Source organism: Gossypium raimondii, chromosome 1 (assembly GCF_025698545.1).
Source record: "Gossypium raimondii isolate GPD5lz chromosome 1, ASM2569854v1, whole genome shotgun sequence".
Classification (NCBI taxonomy): Eukaryota; Viridiplantae; Streptophyta; class Magnoliopsida; order Malvales; family Malvaceae; genus Gossypium; species Gossypium raimondii.
Window position 1 is genome coordinate 3,428,902 of NC_068565.1, and position 20,326 is coordinate 3,449,227.

The 20,326-nt window shown below is 29.1% G+C and overlaps 1 protein-coding gene and 1 pseudogene across 1 annotated transcript; both read right to left on the reverse strand.

Moving 5' to 3' along the window:
• Nucleotides 1-292: 292 nt before the first annotated feature.
• On the reverse strand, nucleotides 293-4,065 carry LOC105776228 (LEAF RUST 10 DISEASE-RESISTANCE LOCUS RECEPTOR-LIKE PROTEIN KINASE-like 2.3). Its single transcript, XM_012598775.2, has 4 exons — nucleotides 3,114-4,065; nucleotides 2,083-2,177; nucleotides 1,927-1,956; nucleotides 293-1,607 (listed from the first exon to the last, which is right to left on the reverse strand). The coding sequence occupies exons 1-4, from the start codon at nucleotides 3,854-3,856 to the stop codon at nucleotides 553-555; spliced, it is 1,923 nt and encodes a 640-aa protein (XP_012454229.1). The 5' UTR covers nucleotides 3,857-4,065; the 3' UTR covers nucleotides 293-552.
• A 2,686-nt stretch (nucleotides 4,066-6,751) lies between these two features.
• On the reverse strand, nucleotides 6,752-7,712 carry LOC105776250 (rust resistance kinase Lr10-like; annotated as a pseudogene).
• Between the last annotated feature and the right edge of the window lie 12,614 nt (nucleotides 7,713-20,326).

A 20,326-nucleotide genomic window follows, 5' to 3' on the forward strand; every position in this document is an offset into this window, starting at 1 on the left:
TATTTTCATTGCTTTTGTGCTATTCTAAACATTCATAACACTGCTAGGCCTATTAGGAACATAAGCCAAAAATAAAGAGATCCCATTGAAAAGAAAAATCCAAGTCCATGGAACAGAGAGTAGTTTTCTTGGATATTCTCATACTCAAGTTCACACCTACGATAACCACACTGGCGAGGTTGGTTTTTCAATCGCAAGGCATAAATGTTATTTAAGTTCCCAATAGCATGGCTAGCGAGGCAAGCATGAAAAGAATAAATTTAGAAACAAATCAAAAGCGGCCATTAGGACGTGGCTAAACAATGGGAGTTTCTTTCTTATAATTTGGGATGCACGTTGCAAACTTTGATACGGAACAAAAATATAAATCTGCCGACATATACAACACACATAATAAGATACTTTATACGTATAAAAGAAAATTAATATAAAACTACAAAGGTGAGATAATGAAATGAGATATTTCCAACCCCATTAGACATTTGAATTAATTATAGTAACAGCCGAGGATGATGTGCTTGGCTTATCAACAGAGCTCTCACAACCATCTACTTACATCGATGTATCAAGAGGAAGATGATGAAATGGTTTAGGGGGCATTTGAAGGAGTTCAACATCCCCTTCAAGCATCTTTAGCACTTCGCTCATTGAAGGACGATCAATAGGCAATAATTTTATGCACCAAAAGGCTGTTATTATCATCTTTTTCACCAGCAGTTTTTCATCATCAGAAACATCTCCTAGCTCTATGTCCTCTCCTTGATCCAGTCGATCATAAGTCCATGATGGAAAATAGATTTGACTAGTGCGGTCAACAAATGCATTCAAATTCTTTCTCCTTCCTACCATTTCCATCAATAACATTCCAAAGCTATAAACATCGGCCTTGTATGATATGCCTCCAAGATTTTTGTAAACCAATTCAGGAGCAATGTATCCTATTGTGCCTCGTGCAGCAGTGAGAGAGACAATGCTATCCTTCACTGAATACAACTTAGCAAGACCGAAATCTGAAACTTTTGGATTAAAATTCTCATCTAAAAGAATATTGTGTGGCTTGATATCAAAATGCAGAATTTGCATGTCACACCCTTGATGTAAGTAGTCAACTCCTCGAGCCACCCCAAGCACAATATCAAACATTTTTTTCCATCCTAATGTCTTCTTATTTTCTTCTGAAAATATGATTTTATCTAAAGATCCATTTGACATGAACTCATATACAAGAGCTTGCTTTGACCCCTTCACGCAAAATCCAATAAGTTTTGCCACATTAACATGATGAATTCTCCCAATAGAAGCAACTTCATTTATGAAATCTTGGCCGTTACCCTTTGACTTGCATAACAATTTAATTGCCACATAATGTCCACTGCGAAGCTTTCCTTTAAAGACAGAGCCATAACCCCCTTCACCTAATTTATATTTAAAATTTTTTGTCATTTTTTTAATTTCTTTGAAAGAATATCTAATTGGTGCTAGACTGTGACTTTGAAGAAACTCTTCAATCTTATTATCCATGGATAAATGTCTTCTATTCCATTTGTAAATAACAAGCCCAAACAAACAAGGTATCCCAAGCAAAGCCCTGAGTATGAAGAACCCCGCTTCAAAAACAAGAAAGTATTGTACTACTTTAGTACTTTGTGAGATCAAAAACTAATTATCTACATTCTCAAAATGTCTATACAAGCGACAGTCGCTTGCTCTCTTAAAACAAACACATACTTATTTGATATACCAAAACAAGATAAAATTAAGATAGATTTCAAATATTTAAAAAGTGGTTTGTAGTTTTTATAACTTAAAATCAAATTATAAATATAAAGAATCTTTCATTTTTTTTTCCTCAAATTAAACGTGAATAGTTTTTCTTTCTATCTCTCAATGTTTTGGATATATTAAAAATTGAGACCATAAGTATACCTGTTACTCCAAGATAAAAATTATCCTGTGCTGTGGAAACACAAAAACAAAAAGATACATCAATATTACCAGAAAGTAAAAAGTTCAAAGATCAGTAAAAAACAAATAGAACCTGCAAATCACACCAGCCGACCCAAAAAATAAAAAAAATCATACCATAATAGTTAGAATAATAAAAAATGCCGCCGTAGAAAATTGATCGTGAAATGCTCCCAAAATAGGCTCTCAATTTATATTGCACATCGAACAATCTGCAGTATTCAGTACATCTAAATAAGCAAAGCTATTGTAGATGGGACCAATGAGCTAAACATTAGACTAGATTTATATAACACTCTATTAACAATTCTTCTAAATGTATTTTATATTAAAATTACAATATATATATAAAGTTCCAAATTTTACTATATATTGGCACAAGAATTATGTGTGAAAAAAAAAGTAAAAGGGATCAAATTATCTTATTATAAAAGGAGTAGGGATTTTGTTGTGTGTATCCAAAAAATCTTGGCAGAGTGTCTTTCTATGATTATACAAAATTATTAACAATAACAACAATTGGCTGAGTATTAATTACATATCAAATATTTGATTATACATAAAAATTAGTAACGATTATTTATAATGTGTTTCATATAAAAATCAATAAAAGTTCTATTAATATTGACTATATTTCCCCGTTTATTGCACTGTAAATTACTAAAATACTCTACAAAGGGAAAAAAAGTCTAGTAATTATTGTTACATGAAAATGAAAAAGAAGGAGTTGTAGCCGTAATTGTAGTAATTAATCTAAAATGCTATCGGATTTATTCTTTCTATGATTGGGAAGTCCACAGAAATAAATTTTGAAATTGTACATAGACTTTTATTAATCTAAAATTGTACATAAATTTAAAAATAACATAAAACAAATAAGTAGGTCTACATAAAGCAAAAGTAAGACACTAAATTAGAAATGTTATTAAGGTTTTTTCTTTCTTTCTTTTTTCCCATTTGATTGTTCGGAATTCATAAATTTTAGTTACAAAACATGATACTTAATTAGCAAGATAAAATTTATTTGTGAACAAAAAAGTAAGTCGTACAAAAAGCAAAGGCAGATGTTCTAACTAAAAATTTCAGTCTAATGACGTAATTAATAATGCATACTTAGAATGTAAACTAAAATCACTGAAGAAACTTACACTTCTTTAAACGAAACTTTGTTATTGTAGTCGCAGCCCTGGTAGGTGCATTCATTCCAAGTAACCCAAATACCTTCTAGTAGTTTTTTGTAGATATCCAATGTAAACATGCCTGTTATATTACGAACCATAATTGGAACCTCCGCTTCCACAGTGCAAGCTTGATTGATATCAGATGGGTGGATATTTCCATTTAAAAAATAAAAATGAAAAGTTGGAAGGGAAGAAGGAGGATTGGATTTGGTGGTACAACGAGAAGCCTCAATATAAAGTGATGATTTTATAGGTTTCGTGCAATTCACAACATGAATAATGCTAGACTCTAACCATCTACCATAATAATCATTAACAAAAAAAGGAAACGGTTTATATTCATAATAATTATTTATATAATCATAATAATAATCATATACAGAACTAAGAGGAAGGGAATTACAATCATCTGTGTCCATGCTTGCATCGACCACTCGCATTGTATAATCTTCGTAAATGATTTGTTGGACAGAGAATTTCCCTCCTCTTCCAACTAAAGTGGTGCGATTATTGTTTTCACACTCTAATTCAAGGTTAATGTAACCACACTGGGGGGGTTGGCCTTTTATTCGGAAGGGAAAACTGATATTCAAATTCCCACAGAAAGTAGAGCCACAATCTTGGTTAATAAGATGCCTAGCAAAGCAAACACCAGGGAGTAGAATTACAAATAAAGCAAACAATGGTAGCTTTTCTTTTAATTTGGGCATGTTAAAATATTGGGTAGGATTGAAGAACAACAATGGGGGTTAACAATTAAGTTTCTAACTTCAATGTGAGAAGAAGCATTATTGAGGACAGAAGACCCCAATCAAAGGATATCAGATTCCAAGAACAGAGCCAGGATTACGTTACAAAGGGGACCAAGGGGCAAGACTTTTCAAAAAAGATAAATTTCTTTTTTCTTAGCATAAAACTTCATAAATAAAAATGAAAAAGAGAGAATTAGAGGGGAGAGTACCTAAGTAACAAGCTTTATTTTAATACATTCTCTATATTTTTATTTTAATATATATAATTTATTATCTCCATCACTTACACATATTAATAATATTATTAATTGAGTTAGTATCATAAGTTAATTCAACACTAATTCATAATTGAAGCGAAGATTACGTACTTATATGTTTAAATTTTATTTTATGCACAATTTAATTTAATCTTTTTAATTCACTATTTCTTATGTTATTATAATTAACTAATTTCAAATTATAATTTCTATTATTTATTATTTTTAAATATAAATTTATGAGTTTTACATGAATGCATATGGTATAGAATTTTTAGTATATAAAATATTTTATGTGAAAAGAAGTGTGAACGAAAGACAAAAGACGTTGACGAGTAGAAATAAAGTAAAGGCCGCCTTACATGACCCAACAATGGGAGTTTTACTTTTAAATCGTGATATTATTTTTATCTCTTTATATGAACTTTAAAAAAAATGCATTCACTTTATAGTTGTTGATCCCAAAACTTCCCAAAATTTAATTACTTAAAATTTACCTTCTCAATCAAAGACACTTTTAGTTTTTATATCATTTCTTTTGCAAATTTGTTATGTAATTTTTTCATCTATATTGTGAATATGCTATAATCTAATACATTTTTATTTTAACAATTATTGGTCATGTATGAAAGAGTATAAAATTAAGTTATTAAGTTTAGAATTTATTATAATAATTTTAGATTCAACTAGTTTAATCTAACCAATTATTTTGAATTTCATTATAATTACTGACTTATTGATGATAAATTTTACAATTTACTACGATTAATTTGATTATCAGAAAACAAAAATAAAATAAAATTTTAATATCATTAAAAAATTTAAATAAATTTGGGCTAAATATAAACCTTTATCACTTTAATAAATTCCAACTAAGACAATGCAAGTCTCCAAGTCTTCTTGGAAATACAAAAACATTGAAGTGGCTGAGAGACGACCATTATCGCTTTGGTCCTTTTGTGTTACGTAAGTCCATCATTTTTTATAGTTAGAACCGTCAAGCAAGGCACATTCCACCTTAACCCGTGCATCACGCTAGACGAGATACAATGCCCAATTAAATAATTTTTTATTTATTTTATTCGACGAACACTTAAGTACTCTTAAAATAATTTTTTTAATATAATTATATGTGTTTTTATCCTTTTACAAGAATTTTAAATATAATCCAGAGTGGTAAATATTTTGCATTGAGTCATTGTTGTTGGGCAACCCGGGGTGACAGACTGATTGAGTTGAGAAAACCATTGTTGTTGGAGAATTCGGGGGTGACAGATTTGTATATCCGTTCCGAGGTCTACTTGAATACGATTGAGCTTATAGACTCGGAAATTGTTGATATGATCACATGGAATTGGGCATATATAAATGTGTAATGTACACTGAATGATGAATTTATGCTTGTGATATGAATGGTAAGTTTAATAGTTTGTTTTCTGTGCACAGATTAGGTTCGATTCGAGAATCTCGAGTATTAATTTAGCATCTAGTGGAGAATCGTAGACTCAACGATAATGCCCTATAATATCATGTCAGTACGAGACGAGGAATCCGTCGCCCCAACATACCACTTTGTAGATTGAGTATGGGGTATTACATTTAATATATTTACACATAGCCCAATAGGTAAACCCAAATTATCCACTAGGCTAGGCACCCAATTCAATTATCTAAGTAATTGTATATTTAAATTTTTTATACTCAATATTTATTAGTAATGTAGGATTACTAAAATTGTAAACTAATAACATATATAATATTGCTCGATCAATAAAATTTATTTAAAAAGAACCAAATGAGAACCATTATACAACTTTATAAAGTCGACAACGCATCCAACATTTAAAGCACAAAGAAACTAGATATGTCAACAACAAAATAATAATGCCAACATTCTCATATACGAAAACAAAATTATTTTAAAAATAGAAGATAAAGCATCGCACCTAGAGTGTAGAAATACTTGGATTCAATCATTGTAACAATGAAAATGGAAACAAGACAGTCAGCATCCTCATCATCACAATGAATTCTCCTCTGCAATGCAATAACACAAGAAAATGCTATTTTAATAGAAACTCTTATAAATATTTAAAATTAACTTTTAAATGCATCATATCTTGATCTAAAGTAAAAGTTTTATCAAAACATGAAAAATCTAACCAATACAGATCAATTCAACCGAACCTCAAGCTATCTATGTGGTTACTTTTAATTTATATATAATTTTAATTACGGTTTAAATTTAAATAATTTTTAACAAAATTGTAAATACTTAATATTGAACAAATAGTCAAATTAATGAAATTTTTAATTATGAACAATAACTTAACACATAGGTAGAAGTTTGTTTTTTTAACTTAATAATATTAATAGCAATTGGACACTATTAATTGTATATGAAAATAATGAAGCTTAAAATTAAAATTTAAAGGTAATATCATTGTCAAATTTACTCAAAATTTATTTTTAACTATACTTATCTATTTGGATATGTGACACACATCATAATATACAGTATATATTTATATATAGGCAAAATAATATAAAGCTAAAAGGTGAGATAATAAACTGAAATATTTCTAACCTTATGCAATATTTGAACTTGTTATAGTAACAGTATCCAATGATGTACTTGGCTCATCATTAGAGTTCTCACAGTTATGAACCTCCATTGTTGTTACAAGAAGAAGTTGATGGAATGGCTTAGGAGGCATCTCAAGGAGTTCAACATTAGATTCAAGCATCTTCAAACTTTACTCATTGCAGGATCAGAAGGTAGTAATTGTATACATCAAAAGGCTGTTATTATCATCTTCTTCACCATTACTTTTTCATCGTCAAAAACATCTCCCAACTCCAAGTCCTCTCCTTGATCCAATTTGTCATAAATCCAAGATGGAAAATATATTTGACTAGTGTGGTCAGCAAGTCCATTCACGTTCTTTCTCCTTCCTACCATTTCCATTAGTAACATTCCAAAACTATAGACATCAGCTTTGTATGAGATGCCTCCAAGATTTTTGTAAACCAATTCAGGAGCAATATATCCTATCGTTCCTCGTGATGCAGTGAGAGAGATAATACTATCATCTACTGAATACAATTTAGCAAGACCAAAATTTGAAAATTTTGGATTAAAATTCTCATCAAGAAGAATATTGTGTAGTTTGATATCAAAATGTAGAATTTGCATGTTACATCCTTGATGCAAGTAGTGAATTCCTTGAGCCACCCCAAGCAGAACATCAAACATTTTTTTCCAACCCAAAGTGTTCTTATTTTCTTCTGTAAATATGATTTTATCTAAAGATCCATTAGACATATGAAGCCATATACTAGGGCTTGCTTTGATCCATCCACGCAAAATCCAATAAGTTTTGTCACATTAGCATGATGAATTTTCCCAATAGAAGCAACTTCATTTGTGAAATCTTGCCATTACCCTTTGATTTGCCCAACGATTTTACTGCCACATGATGCTTACTATGAAGTTTTCCTTTAAATACAGAACCGTAACCCCCTTGACCTAATTTATTTTTAAAATTTTTAGTCATTTTTCTATTTTTTTTTAAAAAATACCTTATTAACACCAGATTATTTTAGCTTTAAAGAAATTCTTTAATCGTATCATCCATAGATAAATGTCTTCTTCTCCATTTGTACGTAACAAGAGCAAGCAAACAAATTATCCCAGAAAACGACCACAAAAAGTTAACTCCTCCTTGAAAGGATTACAATGCAACACGTCAATACTTGTGAAATTAATCAAATAATATATATCTTACATTCTCAAAAAAGTATATAATGTGATAGCTTTATGCTCTTTTATAATTAACTACTACTTGAAAGAGGGGCATATTTCACTACTTTATGGAATTAATTTAGAAATAACAGTTAGTTTGTTAGATAGCATCATTGATGCCTTGCGTTTACTCTTCTATACCAAATGAAAAACTTTGAAAGGCCATTGAGAACCCAAGAAAAATAATTTCGAATTATGTGTTATGTTTATATACTAGTAGGTGCACCTCAACAAATTCAAACTTAGAAATTCACACACAAAGAAGTAAATCAATAAATCATGCAAATTGGATACCAATTAATTTAACCTCACCATGGTCCATCAAGGATACTCAACTTTTATATTCATGTCAAATATACTTGAAGAAGGACAAAGTACAAATATAATAACCTTCAATCTTCATTAATGAAACAAAGTCTATAATCACCAAAAGATGCAAGACAACCCAAAAAAAAAGACAATGGATCGATTCAAGAGCTTAACTTTGTTGAATGTTTTAGCAATATGAATATTCACCAAACTTACAACCTGTGAAAGTTCTAAACAAGACCATTATGAACACAAACTTAACCAAAAACCCAACATCTTTCTTTACTTGACAAAAAAATATTCTTTCGTATAAGTAGAAGAAGATTGTTTTCGGCATTCAAACTCCTTAAAGAATGCTATAGATTTATCAGTTTTGCAGTGAAATTAAATATGAACTTGTATAGTACGATAGACTCCTTATTCTTTTTCCCCAAGAATATTGCTAATATCTTTTCTTAACCAGTGCTAGAATTTGTATCTGAAAAATGCAAATCTGCAAATCCAAAATTAACAATACCTGTTATTGCCAAACAGAGAATATAAGTTCCTGTAAAAAAACCACGAATAAAAACGAAATATCATTATTTCAAGAGAGCAGCGAAATAGTAAAATCAAAGCACTTCTAAATTCTAATGAATTTTGGGAAGCATACTTCTTGGCATAGAATCGTTGATATCGTAGTAGACATGGGGGCCGTGGAAAAGGAAATATACAAAGCTGTCCATATAGTTTCTGAAGGCAAATTTCAAGTTTGACAATCTGGATTATATATTCAACAAATCAAAGTAAAATTAATAAAGGGGTGTAAAGGAAAATTCCAAATTTGTGTAAAAAAATCAATGGAAGGTAATCTAAAACATTATATTCTATTTTGTGGTATATGCTCAAAAAATTACAACAATTCTTTACATATTTTTGTTTGCAAAAAGTATGCAACATGTATTACAGTATAAGAGTTTTAGTTGACAAAATTATTTAATATAATGAAAGGTGAGACAAAATTTATTCAAATTATTTAATCCAAAATAAAAATATACATTATAGCATTAAAAGACTGCGAAAAAAATAAACTCATCCACAACGGTGGAATATTTACGTACTGCCAACTAAATTGCGAAAAAAAGTAACATAAAATAAAATAAAAAATAAAGGTAGGTCATACAAAAAGAAAGGGAAAAAGATAGTGGTTCATAATCATAAGTATCATAATAATAATATACAGAACTAAGAGGAAGAGAGTTGCAATCATCCGTGTCCAAGCTCGCATCAACCTTTCGTATTATATAATTTTCGTAAAAGATTTGTTGGACAGAGAATTTCCCTCCTCTCTCAACCAAAGTGGTGCGATTATGGTTCTCACACTAAAATTCAAAGCCATAATGACCACACTGGGAAGGTTAGTTTTTTAATCGGAATGAAAAACTGATATTCAAATTCCCACAAAAAGTAGAGCCACAATCTTGGTTAATAAGATGCCGAGCAAAGCAAGCACAGGAATAGATTTACAGATGAAGCAAAAGCGGCCATTAGGTGAACAAACAATGGTAGTATTGCTTTTAATTTTGGCATGCTAAAATTTTGGGTAGGATTGAAGAACAACAATGGGAGCAAGGAAATATGTAAGAAAACTTTATTGTGAGAGGAAGCATTATTGAGGACTGAAGACCCCAATCAAAGCATATCAGATTCCAAGAACAGAGCCAGGATTACGTCACCAGGGAGACCAAGGGAGCAAGACTTTTCAATAACAAAAAAATCTTTTGTTTTAAGAATAAAACTTCATAAATAAAAAAGAAAACTTTTTCTTTTGTAATTTTTAAAAGGTACAAATACCAAAACTTGAATTTAAAAATAGATTTAGAGTTAGTTTCATTTTAAATGAAGTCAATTTAGCATTGAATTGATCATGGATCAAAGTTAGTGAAACAATATTTAATTCTAAAAAAAGTTTTAAGTCTTAGGCTTGTTTTCGACCCAACTCTCAAGAGCACATTTTTTCTTATTCAAAAATAATAAAATATTTAAAATATTTTTAATTAATATTTTATATATACTTTATAATTAAATTTAAATTTAAAAAAATATTTTTTTTACTATTTAAATTAAATTTGAATTGAGCCGATCTAGATACGAAAATACTTATCCAAGCCTAACTCAAATTGAATTGAGTTGTATGGGGTCACAGCTGTAGTTTAGCAGAGTTTGTTGAAATTGAAGGTGTGTAAAGTTGAATGATCAGATAGGGATTTATGAAAATGAAAACGAAGGTAAGTTTAATTTTTGAACTAATATAAGATGTGATTGAAGCCCATTCTTTTACGAACTTTGGGCCCGATTCAGCACCCATTCATTTATTTTAATTCTTGGCACTAAATTTATTTTAATTCTACATACCTTCCGTATTGTTATTTAGGGATAATATAGTTAAGTGCACTTCAGTACATATTTGTTTTGGTCTATTTTCACACCTGAATTTAACTATTAGGTATATTTTAATTTTTTAAATTGAAAAATATGAAAATTTTATGATGCGACTCTATGAGATTGTGCTACATCATCACTTAAAAATTAAAAAGTTATTTATATAAATTTTTAGAAGATGACGTGGTACAATCTCTAAGTGCCATGTCCATTATTTAATAATCGGATTGGTGGTTAAATCACTCAAACCACTAGTTCTCCATTCAACCAGTTTGATTAGTTTGACTGCCGGACCAACAATAATTAAATAAATCATTAAACATTCATAAAAATCTAAAAAACAATAAAAGAAATTTTTGTTAAACCGATTAATCATGGTCAACAGTTGGGGGTTTTCTCAATTTTCAATTTTTACCAATTTCAAGCAATTTCTTATTAAATTGATTCAATTTCTTTGTTCAAACCATCATACCAATCGAGTCTCAGTTCAATCAGTCTGATCATTATTCCATGTGAGATATTAAAATAAAAAAATTTACCCTCTTTCAAATCACTTGTAACAAAACTCTAAAAATTCGGGATAAAACACAAAAAATTTAAGATCCCAAATAAAATAAACGCATTAAAAATATTATTTGTACAGGTAGTAATGCAGCCAATTAGTCTAGATATGTTTCAAATCAATTGGTTTGATTCAATACAAAGCCTAAATTATAGTAAATTTTATTTGCTCGATTAATAGAATTTATTTAAAAAGAGCCAAATGAAAACCACTATACAACTTTATGAAGTCGGCAACACATCCAACACTCAAAGCACAAAGAAACTAGATGTCAACAATAAAACAATAATGCCAACATTCTCAAACATGTCAACAAAAATATTCTAAAAAAAAGGAAATAGGACATCCCACCTGGAGTGTTGAAATTCTTGGACTCAGTCGTTATAACAACAAAAAAGGAAATAAGACATCCAACATTCTCATCACAATGCATTTTCCTCTTACTCACCAACAACCTCTGCAGTGCGATAACACAATTAGAGGCTATTGTGATAGCAACTTTTATAAATATTCAAAAATTAACTTTTAAACACATCTTGTCTTAATATAAGGTAAAGGGTTGATTCAAACATAAAATTTTAACCAATTCATCTCACCTCAATTCAATTGATCACATAACTAAATTGATACGAAAATCTATTCATACAATGTACATTTAATTTATTTATGATTTCAATTATGGTTTAAATTTAAATATTTTTAACAAAAATTTTAAATATTTAATATTGAACAAATAGTCAAATTTCAAAATTATGAACAATAACTTAACACATAGGTAAAAGTTTTTTTTTTACTTAATAATATTATTAGCAATCGGACATTATTAAATTGTATATGAAAATAATTAAGCTTAAAAATTAAAATTTAAAGGTAATATCATTGTGAAATTTACTCAAATTTTATAATATAGTTATTTATGTACAAATGTGACACACATAATAAGATAATTATAACACTCCTAACCCGTATCTATCACTGAAACAAGGTTACGGAGCATTACCAGAGTTTACAAATCAAATAAACAGACATTTCAAACATTTCATATCATATAATATTCATGTCAGAAATCAATCGAAAACAAATATATTGTCATTTATACGAGCCCTCGAGGCCCAAAATATGCGATAGAAACAAGTTGGGATACTCAAAGAATTTTTTAGAAAACATTGAAATTTTTCAAAGTTGTAAGGGTCACACGCCCATATGGGCATTCGAAATAGGGGCATACGGCCGTGTCCCAGCCCGTGTCTGTGCTCGTGTAACTCTCTGACTTGGGTCACACGGCCAAGCCACACACTCGTGTACTAGGCCGTGTGAGCATACTGACTTGCATTATTAAGAAGATATAGGGGGCACACGACCGTGCCACATAGCCGTGTGTCACATACGGTTGAGACACACGCCCATGTCCCTACTATAGGTGTCCATGGGCCGGGTGGCCCGGCCCGACCTGACGGCCCGCCCGAAATATGGGAGGGTTCGGGCAAAAATATAGGCCCGAAATATGGGTTTAGGGAAAAAAATGAGGCCAGTTTCGGGCCTCGGGCACCACTTTTTTGGCCCGGGCCCGGCCCGAATATAATAAATATTTATTTTTTTATTCTTTCAATTTTAAAATATTTTTAAAATACTTTTTTTAATTTTTATTTTTAAAATAATTTTTTGGTGTTTATTAAAAAATGGGCCGGGCCGGACTTGGGCTTAGGAATTTTTCTGGCCGGCCTGGACAAAATTTTATGCCCATATTCCGGGCTAGACTGGGCCTAGGCCTAGGTCACGGGCAAAAAAAATTTCTGGGCCCAGCCCGGCCCATGGACACCTCTAGTCTCTACCCGTGTGGACGAAAATAAGCCATTTTCCAAACCATATTTCTCATCCAATTTGATACTAACCTAAACACAACAATTTGCATATAACCAAGTCATACTAAATTAGAAATGCTTTTTAGTTTTTTAGTTTTTTTTCATTTGATTGTTAGATTTTCATAAATTTTAGATGCAAAATCATGATACTTGATTAGTATCATAAAATTTAATTGTGAAAAAAAAAGTAACATAAAATAAAAGAATAAAAAAACAAAGATAGATGTTGTAACTAAAAATTCGAGTCTGACACTTAAAATGCAAACTGAAATTATTAAAGGAACAGACACATCTTTAAACCAAACTTTGTAATAGAAACACCCACCCATCTTATATCTTTAAACCAAACTTACACTAGTTTGGTGCACCAAACTTCCCATTTCTATTTGGGATATCAATGGAAACACCCACCCATCAGTCTGATGCACACCAAACTAGTCTTTAGCTTTAATTGGGATTAATATTTTATTTTTGATCAATTTTTACACTTTTTTTTTTGGGAAACACCTCAATCAAAGCACATCTGATTTTATAAAATACTTTTGATTGTTGTGTTCTGTCATACCCGTATCTTTATTTTTAAAATTATCATATCATGCCGTACCCTCATTACATATATGTATTTGTGCTTCATAAGTAGGTTTTAAATGTTATTTTAGAATAATTATATATGTCTTCATTTATTTTGCATGAGTTTAAAATAATAAAATTTAAATATAGAATATAAATTCTAATTAGTTTGCATACAAAATTATTTAACTAAATTTAGATTCAAATCTAAAATCTAAATCTAAATTTTAATTATCATAACAATCAACTTAAATTAATTCAAAAGCTTAAATTTGAAAATACATGCGTTTCATTTTAAATGAAGTCTAGCTTAGCACAGTTAAATATCAAAAGTCTATAAAAGTTGAATCATTAGATTGGATTATATGTGTGCTTGAGTAATTACTTATTTTGCCTGACTTGAAGCCCATTTTTTGGAATTTCGAGTCTCTTTAGTTACTTTTTGAATATTAAATATTACAATTATTTAAATTTATTTTTTATCAAAATATTTTTTTAGAATAAAACTTCATAAATCAAAAGATCCTAAGTCACAACGTATCACTAAGTCACAATGCATCAGGCTTACACTAATACACCTAGTACCGATTCTTAGTTATGTCTTTGAAATATCTTCATAAAAGCATGTGCTAAAACTTTTAGATTCTAAACAAATTCGATTGTCTCAATTTTATTTATTTAAAATCAAAATTATATATATATATATTTATTTAGCTCATTTAAATGATATTTATTTAAAATGAATTAAATGAGAATCATTAAACAATTTTATAAAGTTGACAACACATCTAATATTTAAAGCACAAAAAAATTCGATATGTCAATTACAACAAAACAATAATACCAACATTCTCAAATACGGCAACAAAATTGTTCTAAAAACAAAAGATAAGGCATCGCAACTAGAATGTACAAATATTTGGATTCAATCATTATAACAACAAAAAAGGAAACAAAACATCAAACATCCTCATCACAATGGATTCTTCGGTGACTCGCCAACAACCTCTGCAATGCAATAATACAAAAGGAGGTTATTGTGATAGCAACTCTTACAATTATTCAGAAATTAACTTTTAGATGCACTCAATCTAAGGCAAAGGGTTTATCCAAACATGAAAATTTTAACCAACTTAATTCAATTCAATTCAACTCAAACCTCAATCTATCTATGTAGTTTACTTTTAATTTATATATAATTTCGATTATGGTTTAAATTTAAATATTTTTTGACAAAAATATAAATAGAACAAATAGTGATATTAATGAAAATTTGTAATTATGAACAATAACTTAACGCATAGGTAAAAGCTTTTTCTTTAACTGAATAATATTATTAGCAATAGTACATTATTAATTGTATGTGAAAATAATGAAGCTTAAAAATTAAAATTTAAAGATAATATCATTGTCAAATTTACTCAAAATTTATTTTTAACTATAGTTATCTATGTACATATGTGACACACATAATAAGATACTTATATATAATAATAATAATAATAAGGCAAAATAATACAAAACCAAAAGGTAAGACAATGAAGTGAAATATTTCTAACCTTATGCAATATTTGAAATTGTTATAATAACAGTATCCAACGAAAATTAGACATCAACAGAATGATTACGTAAAACTTAAATCCAATTGTTACATAATATGAAAAATAAAATAATTATATTATGTAAATAGATCATTCTGATTACAATGAATAATAATCCTTACAAAAAAATTAATAATTCAAAACTATAAACAATAATTTATAAACGATATTAAAATAAAAATATTAGAATTTTAATATACAAAATTTATATAGAAATATTTTTGAAGTTTTACATCAATTTAAAAAAATTGAAATTGGTAAACGTCCACACTTCAAAAATCATTTTTGATTTTATCCTTGTTAATAATTTTCTATCGATTTACAAAAAAATAATAATGAAAATACAGACAATATCTCACAAAAACATTTTGTATTAAAATAAAGATTTAATTCTTGTTTTCGAAATCGTAACGGGTTTGTTTGATCAAATACCTGTTAAAGTATCGGTTCAAAGAGAGGTAAAAATTTGATTGACTCGTGAGTCAGTATGAACTAGTTGAATCAATTTAAAAATCAATTGAATAGATGATTGAATCAGTTGAACTATATTTTATAATTTTTAATAATTTTTAATTATTTAATTTGAACCAGACGAATTAAATGGTTTGACTAGTTTGGCCAAGGTTGCTCAAATGGAACTAAACAGATTAGTCATATCAATTAAATTGGAAACTTATATAGTGTTGATTCAAAAAATAAAATATTGAATCAATTAATTTGAGAACTGATACAAACCTATTGAACCAAATAAAAAAATTAATTAAACTTAATTTTAGTATTTTTATTTTAATAATTTATTTAATCATTAAGATTAATTAGAACAATGAACCAATGATTTAAATTTCGTCATAATCTAATTCTAAAAATTGTGGATTTGAGCGCTCCCAAATTTCCCTTCGCTTTCTCTCTCTCTCTCTGTTCTTCAACATCGTGTTTAGATCCGTCCCTCCCATCCTTGAAAGATTCCGTCTTTGACCCTTCTTCGTTGAATCTATCAAACAAATTAGGGTTCCGATCTGTTACTTGTTGTGTTCGTTTAAAAAAAATTTCTTTGCCTCAAAATTTCATCTTCAGAAAAAGAAAAAAGAGAGAGAGAGAGAGAGAGAGTTTTCGATTTTCCTTGATTTTGCTTGAGATTTATGTTCTAATCTGAAATTCATTACCTTAATGATTTGCTATATCGGTTCGATCTCCATTACGATTGCTTGATTTTGTATCGGATTTGGGGTTAAATCCAAGCTTGGGCGTTTTTACATTAAATCAGTAACCATCGGCCCAAACTCTACGCCTCTTTCTATCTGGAAAATTTTTACATTAAAACAAACGGAGTTTGAAAGTTAAAAATTGACATTCCATTGAGTTTAAGTTTGAAAGTTTGGCTCAACTCACCGATTACACCCGCTTACATGAAGTAGAAGCCCTTATTACATCGATACATCTGTGTGTGTGTGTGTGTGTTTTCCGCTTCCTCTTCTTTCTTTGTGTGTGTTTTCCGCTTACATGAAGTAGGTGCACCTCAACAAATTCAAACTTAGAAATTCACACACAAAGAAGTAAATCAATAAATCATGCAAATTGGATACCAATTAATTTAACCTCACCATGGTCCATCAAGGATACTCAACTTTTATATTCATGTCAAATATACTTTGAAGAAGGACAAAGTACAAATATGATAACCTTCAATCTTCATAAATGAAACACAAGTCCAGAATCACCAAAAGATGCAAGACAACCAAAAAAAAAAAAAAAGAATTGATCGATTCAAGAGCTAACTTTGTTGGATGTTTTAGCAAACTACCTGTGAAAGTTCTAAACAAGATCATTATGAACACAAACTTAACCAAAACTCCAACATCTTTCTTTACTTGACAGAAATGTTCTTTCATATAATAGAAGAAGATTGTTTTCAGCATTCAAACTCCTTAAAGAATGCTATAGAATTCTTAGTTTTGCAGTGAAATTACATATAAACTTGTATAGCATGATAGGCTCCTAATTCCTTTTTTTTCTCCCAGAATATAGCTAATATTTTTTCTCAACTAGTGCTAGAATTTGTATCTGCGCAAATGAAAATCTGCAAATCTAAAATTAAATATACCGTTATTGCCCAACAGAGAATATACGTTCCTGTAAAAAAACACCACGAATAAAAACGAAATATAATTATTTCAAGAAAGCAATGAAACAGCACTATCAAAGCACATCTAATGAATTTTGGGAAGCATACTTCTTGGTCGATACAATGAATCGTAGACATGGAAAGGGAAATGTTCAAAGGAAATTTCCAACCCTGACAATCTGAATTATATATTCAACAAATCAAAGTAAAATTAATAAAGGGGTGTAAAGGAAAATTCCAAAGTTGTGTAAAGAAAATCAATGTAAGGTAATTTAAAACATTATATTCTGTTTTGTGGTATATGCTAAAATATTACAACAATTGTTTACATATATATTTTTGGTAAAAAGTATGCAATGTCTATTGCAGTACTAAGAGTTTTAGGTAACGAAAGTTATTTTATATAATGAAAGGTGAGACAAATTTTATTTAAATTAATTAATACAAAATACAAGTTATAGCATTAAAAGATTTTTTTTATTATGCTATAAAAGAATTTTGCGATAAAATTTAACTCATCCACAATGGTGGAATTTTGCGTACTACCAACTAAATTGAGAATTCATGATATCTCTTCTTCAGATATATCAAAATAAAGATAATATACTTAAAAGACAAACATTATATGTTAATAAGTTTAACAGAATCTAGAAACATCATGGTTGTAAAAACATAATAAAATTTAATTGCCAAAAATGTGAATACAATAAAAGGAGAAAAAACACAGCAGAGGCAGTTGCACATTGATCTGTCCATGCCTCAGTTCGCCTATTTCTTATTAGTACAACCGAGATTGGATATGGGTTTTTTTCATTTTAGCCCACGTTGAATTCAATTTAAAGGAAAATATTTTTAAATTTAAATTTAATTGTATATAATCAATAAAAATACATTTAATTTTATTAATATATATAGTCAAAACATGCAATTTTGAACAGTTGAAAAATAAAAAAAAATTCTAGTAATTACTGTTAAATAAAAATGGAAAAGTCTTTTGAATATTATCTTGGTTGATATTGTATTATTGTCAATGCAAGAGGATATGAGTTTGAGTACGCTGAAGCGCGTTACCCTTATATTTATGGGTTGAAGAGGGACTATCGATAATTTTAAGTATTATATAAAAAAATAGATTTTATCAAACAAAAGCATGATGTTTAATTTTAGGTCTTCATAAATTTTAGGCACAAAAACATGATACTTAATTAGCATGATAAAATTTAATAGCGAAAAAAGGTAACATAAAATAAAAGAAAAAAAGGTAGGTCATACAAAAAGCAAAGACAAATATTGTAACTAAAAATTTCAGTCTGATGATATAATTAGTGATCCCGCCACTCAGAATGTAAATTAAAATCATTCAAAAAACTTATACACCATTAAATGAAACTTTGTCTTTGTCGCATTCGATGTGGTAGCATACACTCCATCCATCCCAAGCACCTTCTAATAATTTAGAATAGATATCTATCGTTGACATACTTGATGTATTATAAATCATAATCGAAACCTCTACTTTCATTGTACAAGCTTGATTTATATCAGTTGGGTAAGTATTTCTATTTAAAAAATAGAAATGGGAAGTTGGAAGAGAAGAGGAAGTACTAATTTTGATGGTACAACGAGAAGCCTCAATTTATAGGTTTCGTGTAGTCCACAACATACATGATGTTAGCCTTTAACTCACTACCATTAGGGGTGAGCATTCGATCGAATCGAATCAAATCGAATCGAAAATTTTCGAGTTAATCGAGTTTTCGAATCTCACTTTATCATCCTAACTTTATTTGAAGTTTTCTCGAATCGAGTCGAGTGAGATGGAATTCGAATCGAATCGAATCGAATATATTTGTTCGAGTTAAATTTTAAAAAATAATTTTAGGTCCTTGTAACCATTGTCACCCATCGTAATAAAATTTGTCCACCTTAATCAAATTTTTATTAACTTTCATCACTTCATAATTTATTTATTAATTTTTATATCTTGGTTAGCTTCTTTGCTTGCTTAGTTGTTTCAATTATCTTGATTCTTGTCACTATGTATTTTAGAATTAAAAATATATTAAATGTAAAAATATGATTTTTTAATAAAAGTTATTTTAAAATAAAATGTGAAATTGATACCAATATAAAATTTTAACACGAATATTTTATGGCATAATTAATAATTCAATTTTAATATAAATATTCAATATGACTAAACAATTCAATAATATAAATAATATAAAATGTGAAATTTAATTTAATAATATAAATAGTAGATATAAATAAAATTATTACTATTTATGTTTAGTGATTTTTATTTGGATATTTTGATTTTTATTTGGGAGTAAAGGGTGAGAAGTAAAAGTTTAGGGAAAAATAAAAGTTTTGGGGAATAAAAGTTTGAGGAAAGTAAATAGGGGAGTAAAATTTTGGAGGAAAATATTAAAAAAATTGGAGGGGGAGGGTTTGGGATAGATGGGAGGTGAGATGGGAAGAGAATAAAAGTTTTAGGGGAAAAGTGGGAGGGAGTAAAAATTTTGGGGGAAAATAAAAGGTTTTAAGGGTTTTGGGAGTAAAATTTTGAGAAAAGTAAATGGGAGAGTAAAATTTTGGTGGGAAATGGATTTTGGGTAGATTGGGGGTTGGGAGGAGGAGTAAAAGTTTTGGGGAGAAAGTGGGAAGGAGTAAAAGTTTTGAGGAAAAGTAAAAGGTTTGGGAGTTTGGGGTAAAATGTAAAATATTATAGTTTGATATTGAATTATTCGAGTTATTCAATTGAAAACTCAACTCGATTCGAACTCGAATTGAAAAAAAATTGAGTTGATTGAATAACTCGATTAACTCGAATAACTCGATTCGTTTAACTCGAAATTCGAATTTTTTTTCAATTTTTTCGAGTCGAATCGAGTTTTGCTCACCCCTAACTACCATAAT

What these genes read in the sequence shown, in the direction of transcription:
- LOC105776228 (XM_012598775.2), bottom strand. Translation starts at nt 3,856, where the DNA reads ATGCCCAAATTAAAAGAAAAGCTACCATTGTTTGCTTTATTTGTAATT. An exon ending in AAAGTTTCGTTTAAAGAAGT is followed by an intron (nt 2,178 to 3,113) that starts GTAAGTTTCTTC and finishes TGAATACTGCAG; the next exon opens with ATTGTTCGATGTGCAATATA. An exon ending in TTTTTATCTTGGAGTAACAG is followed by an intron (nt 1,608 to 1,926) that starts GTATACTTATGG and finishes TTGTTTTTGAAG; the next exon opens with CGGGGTTCTTCATACTCAGG.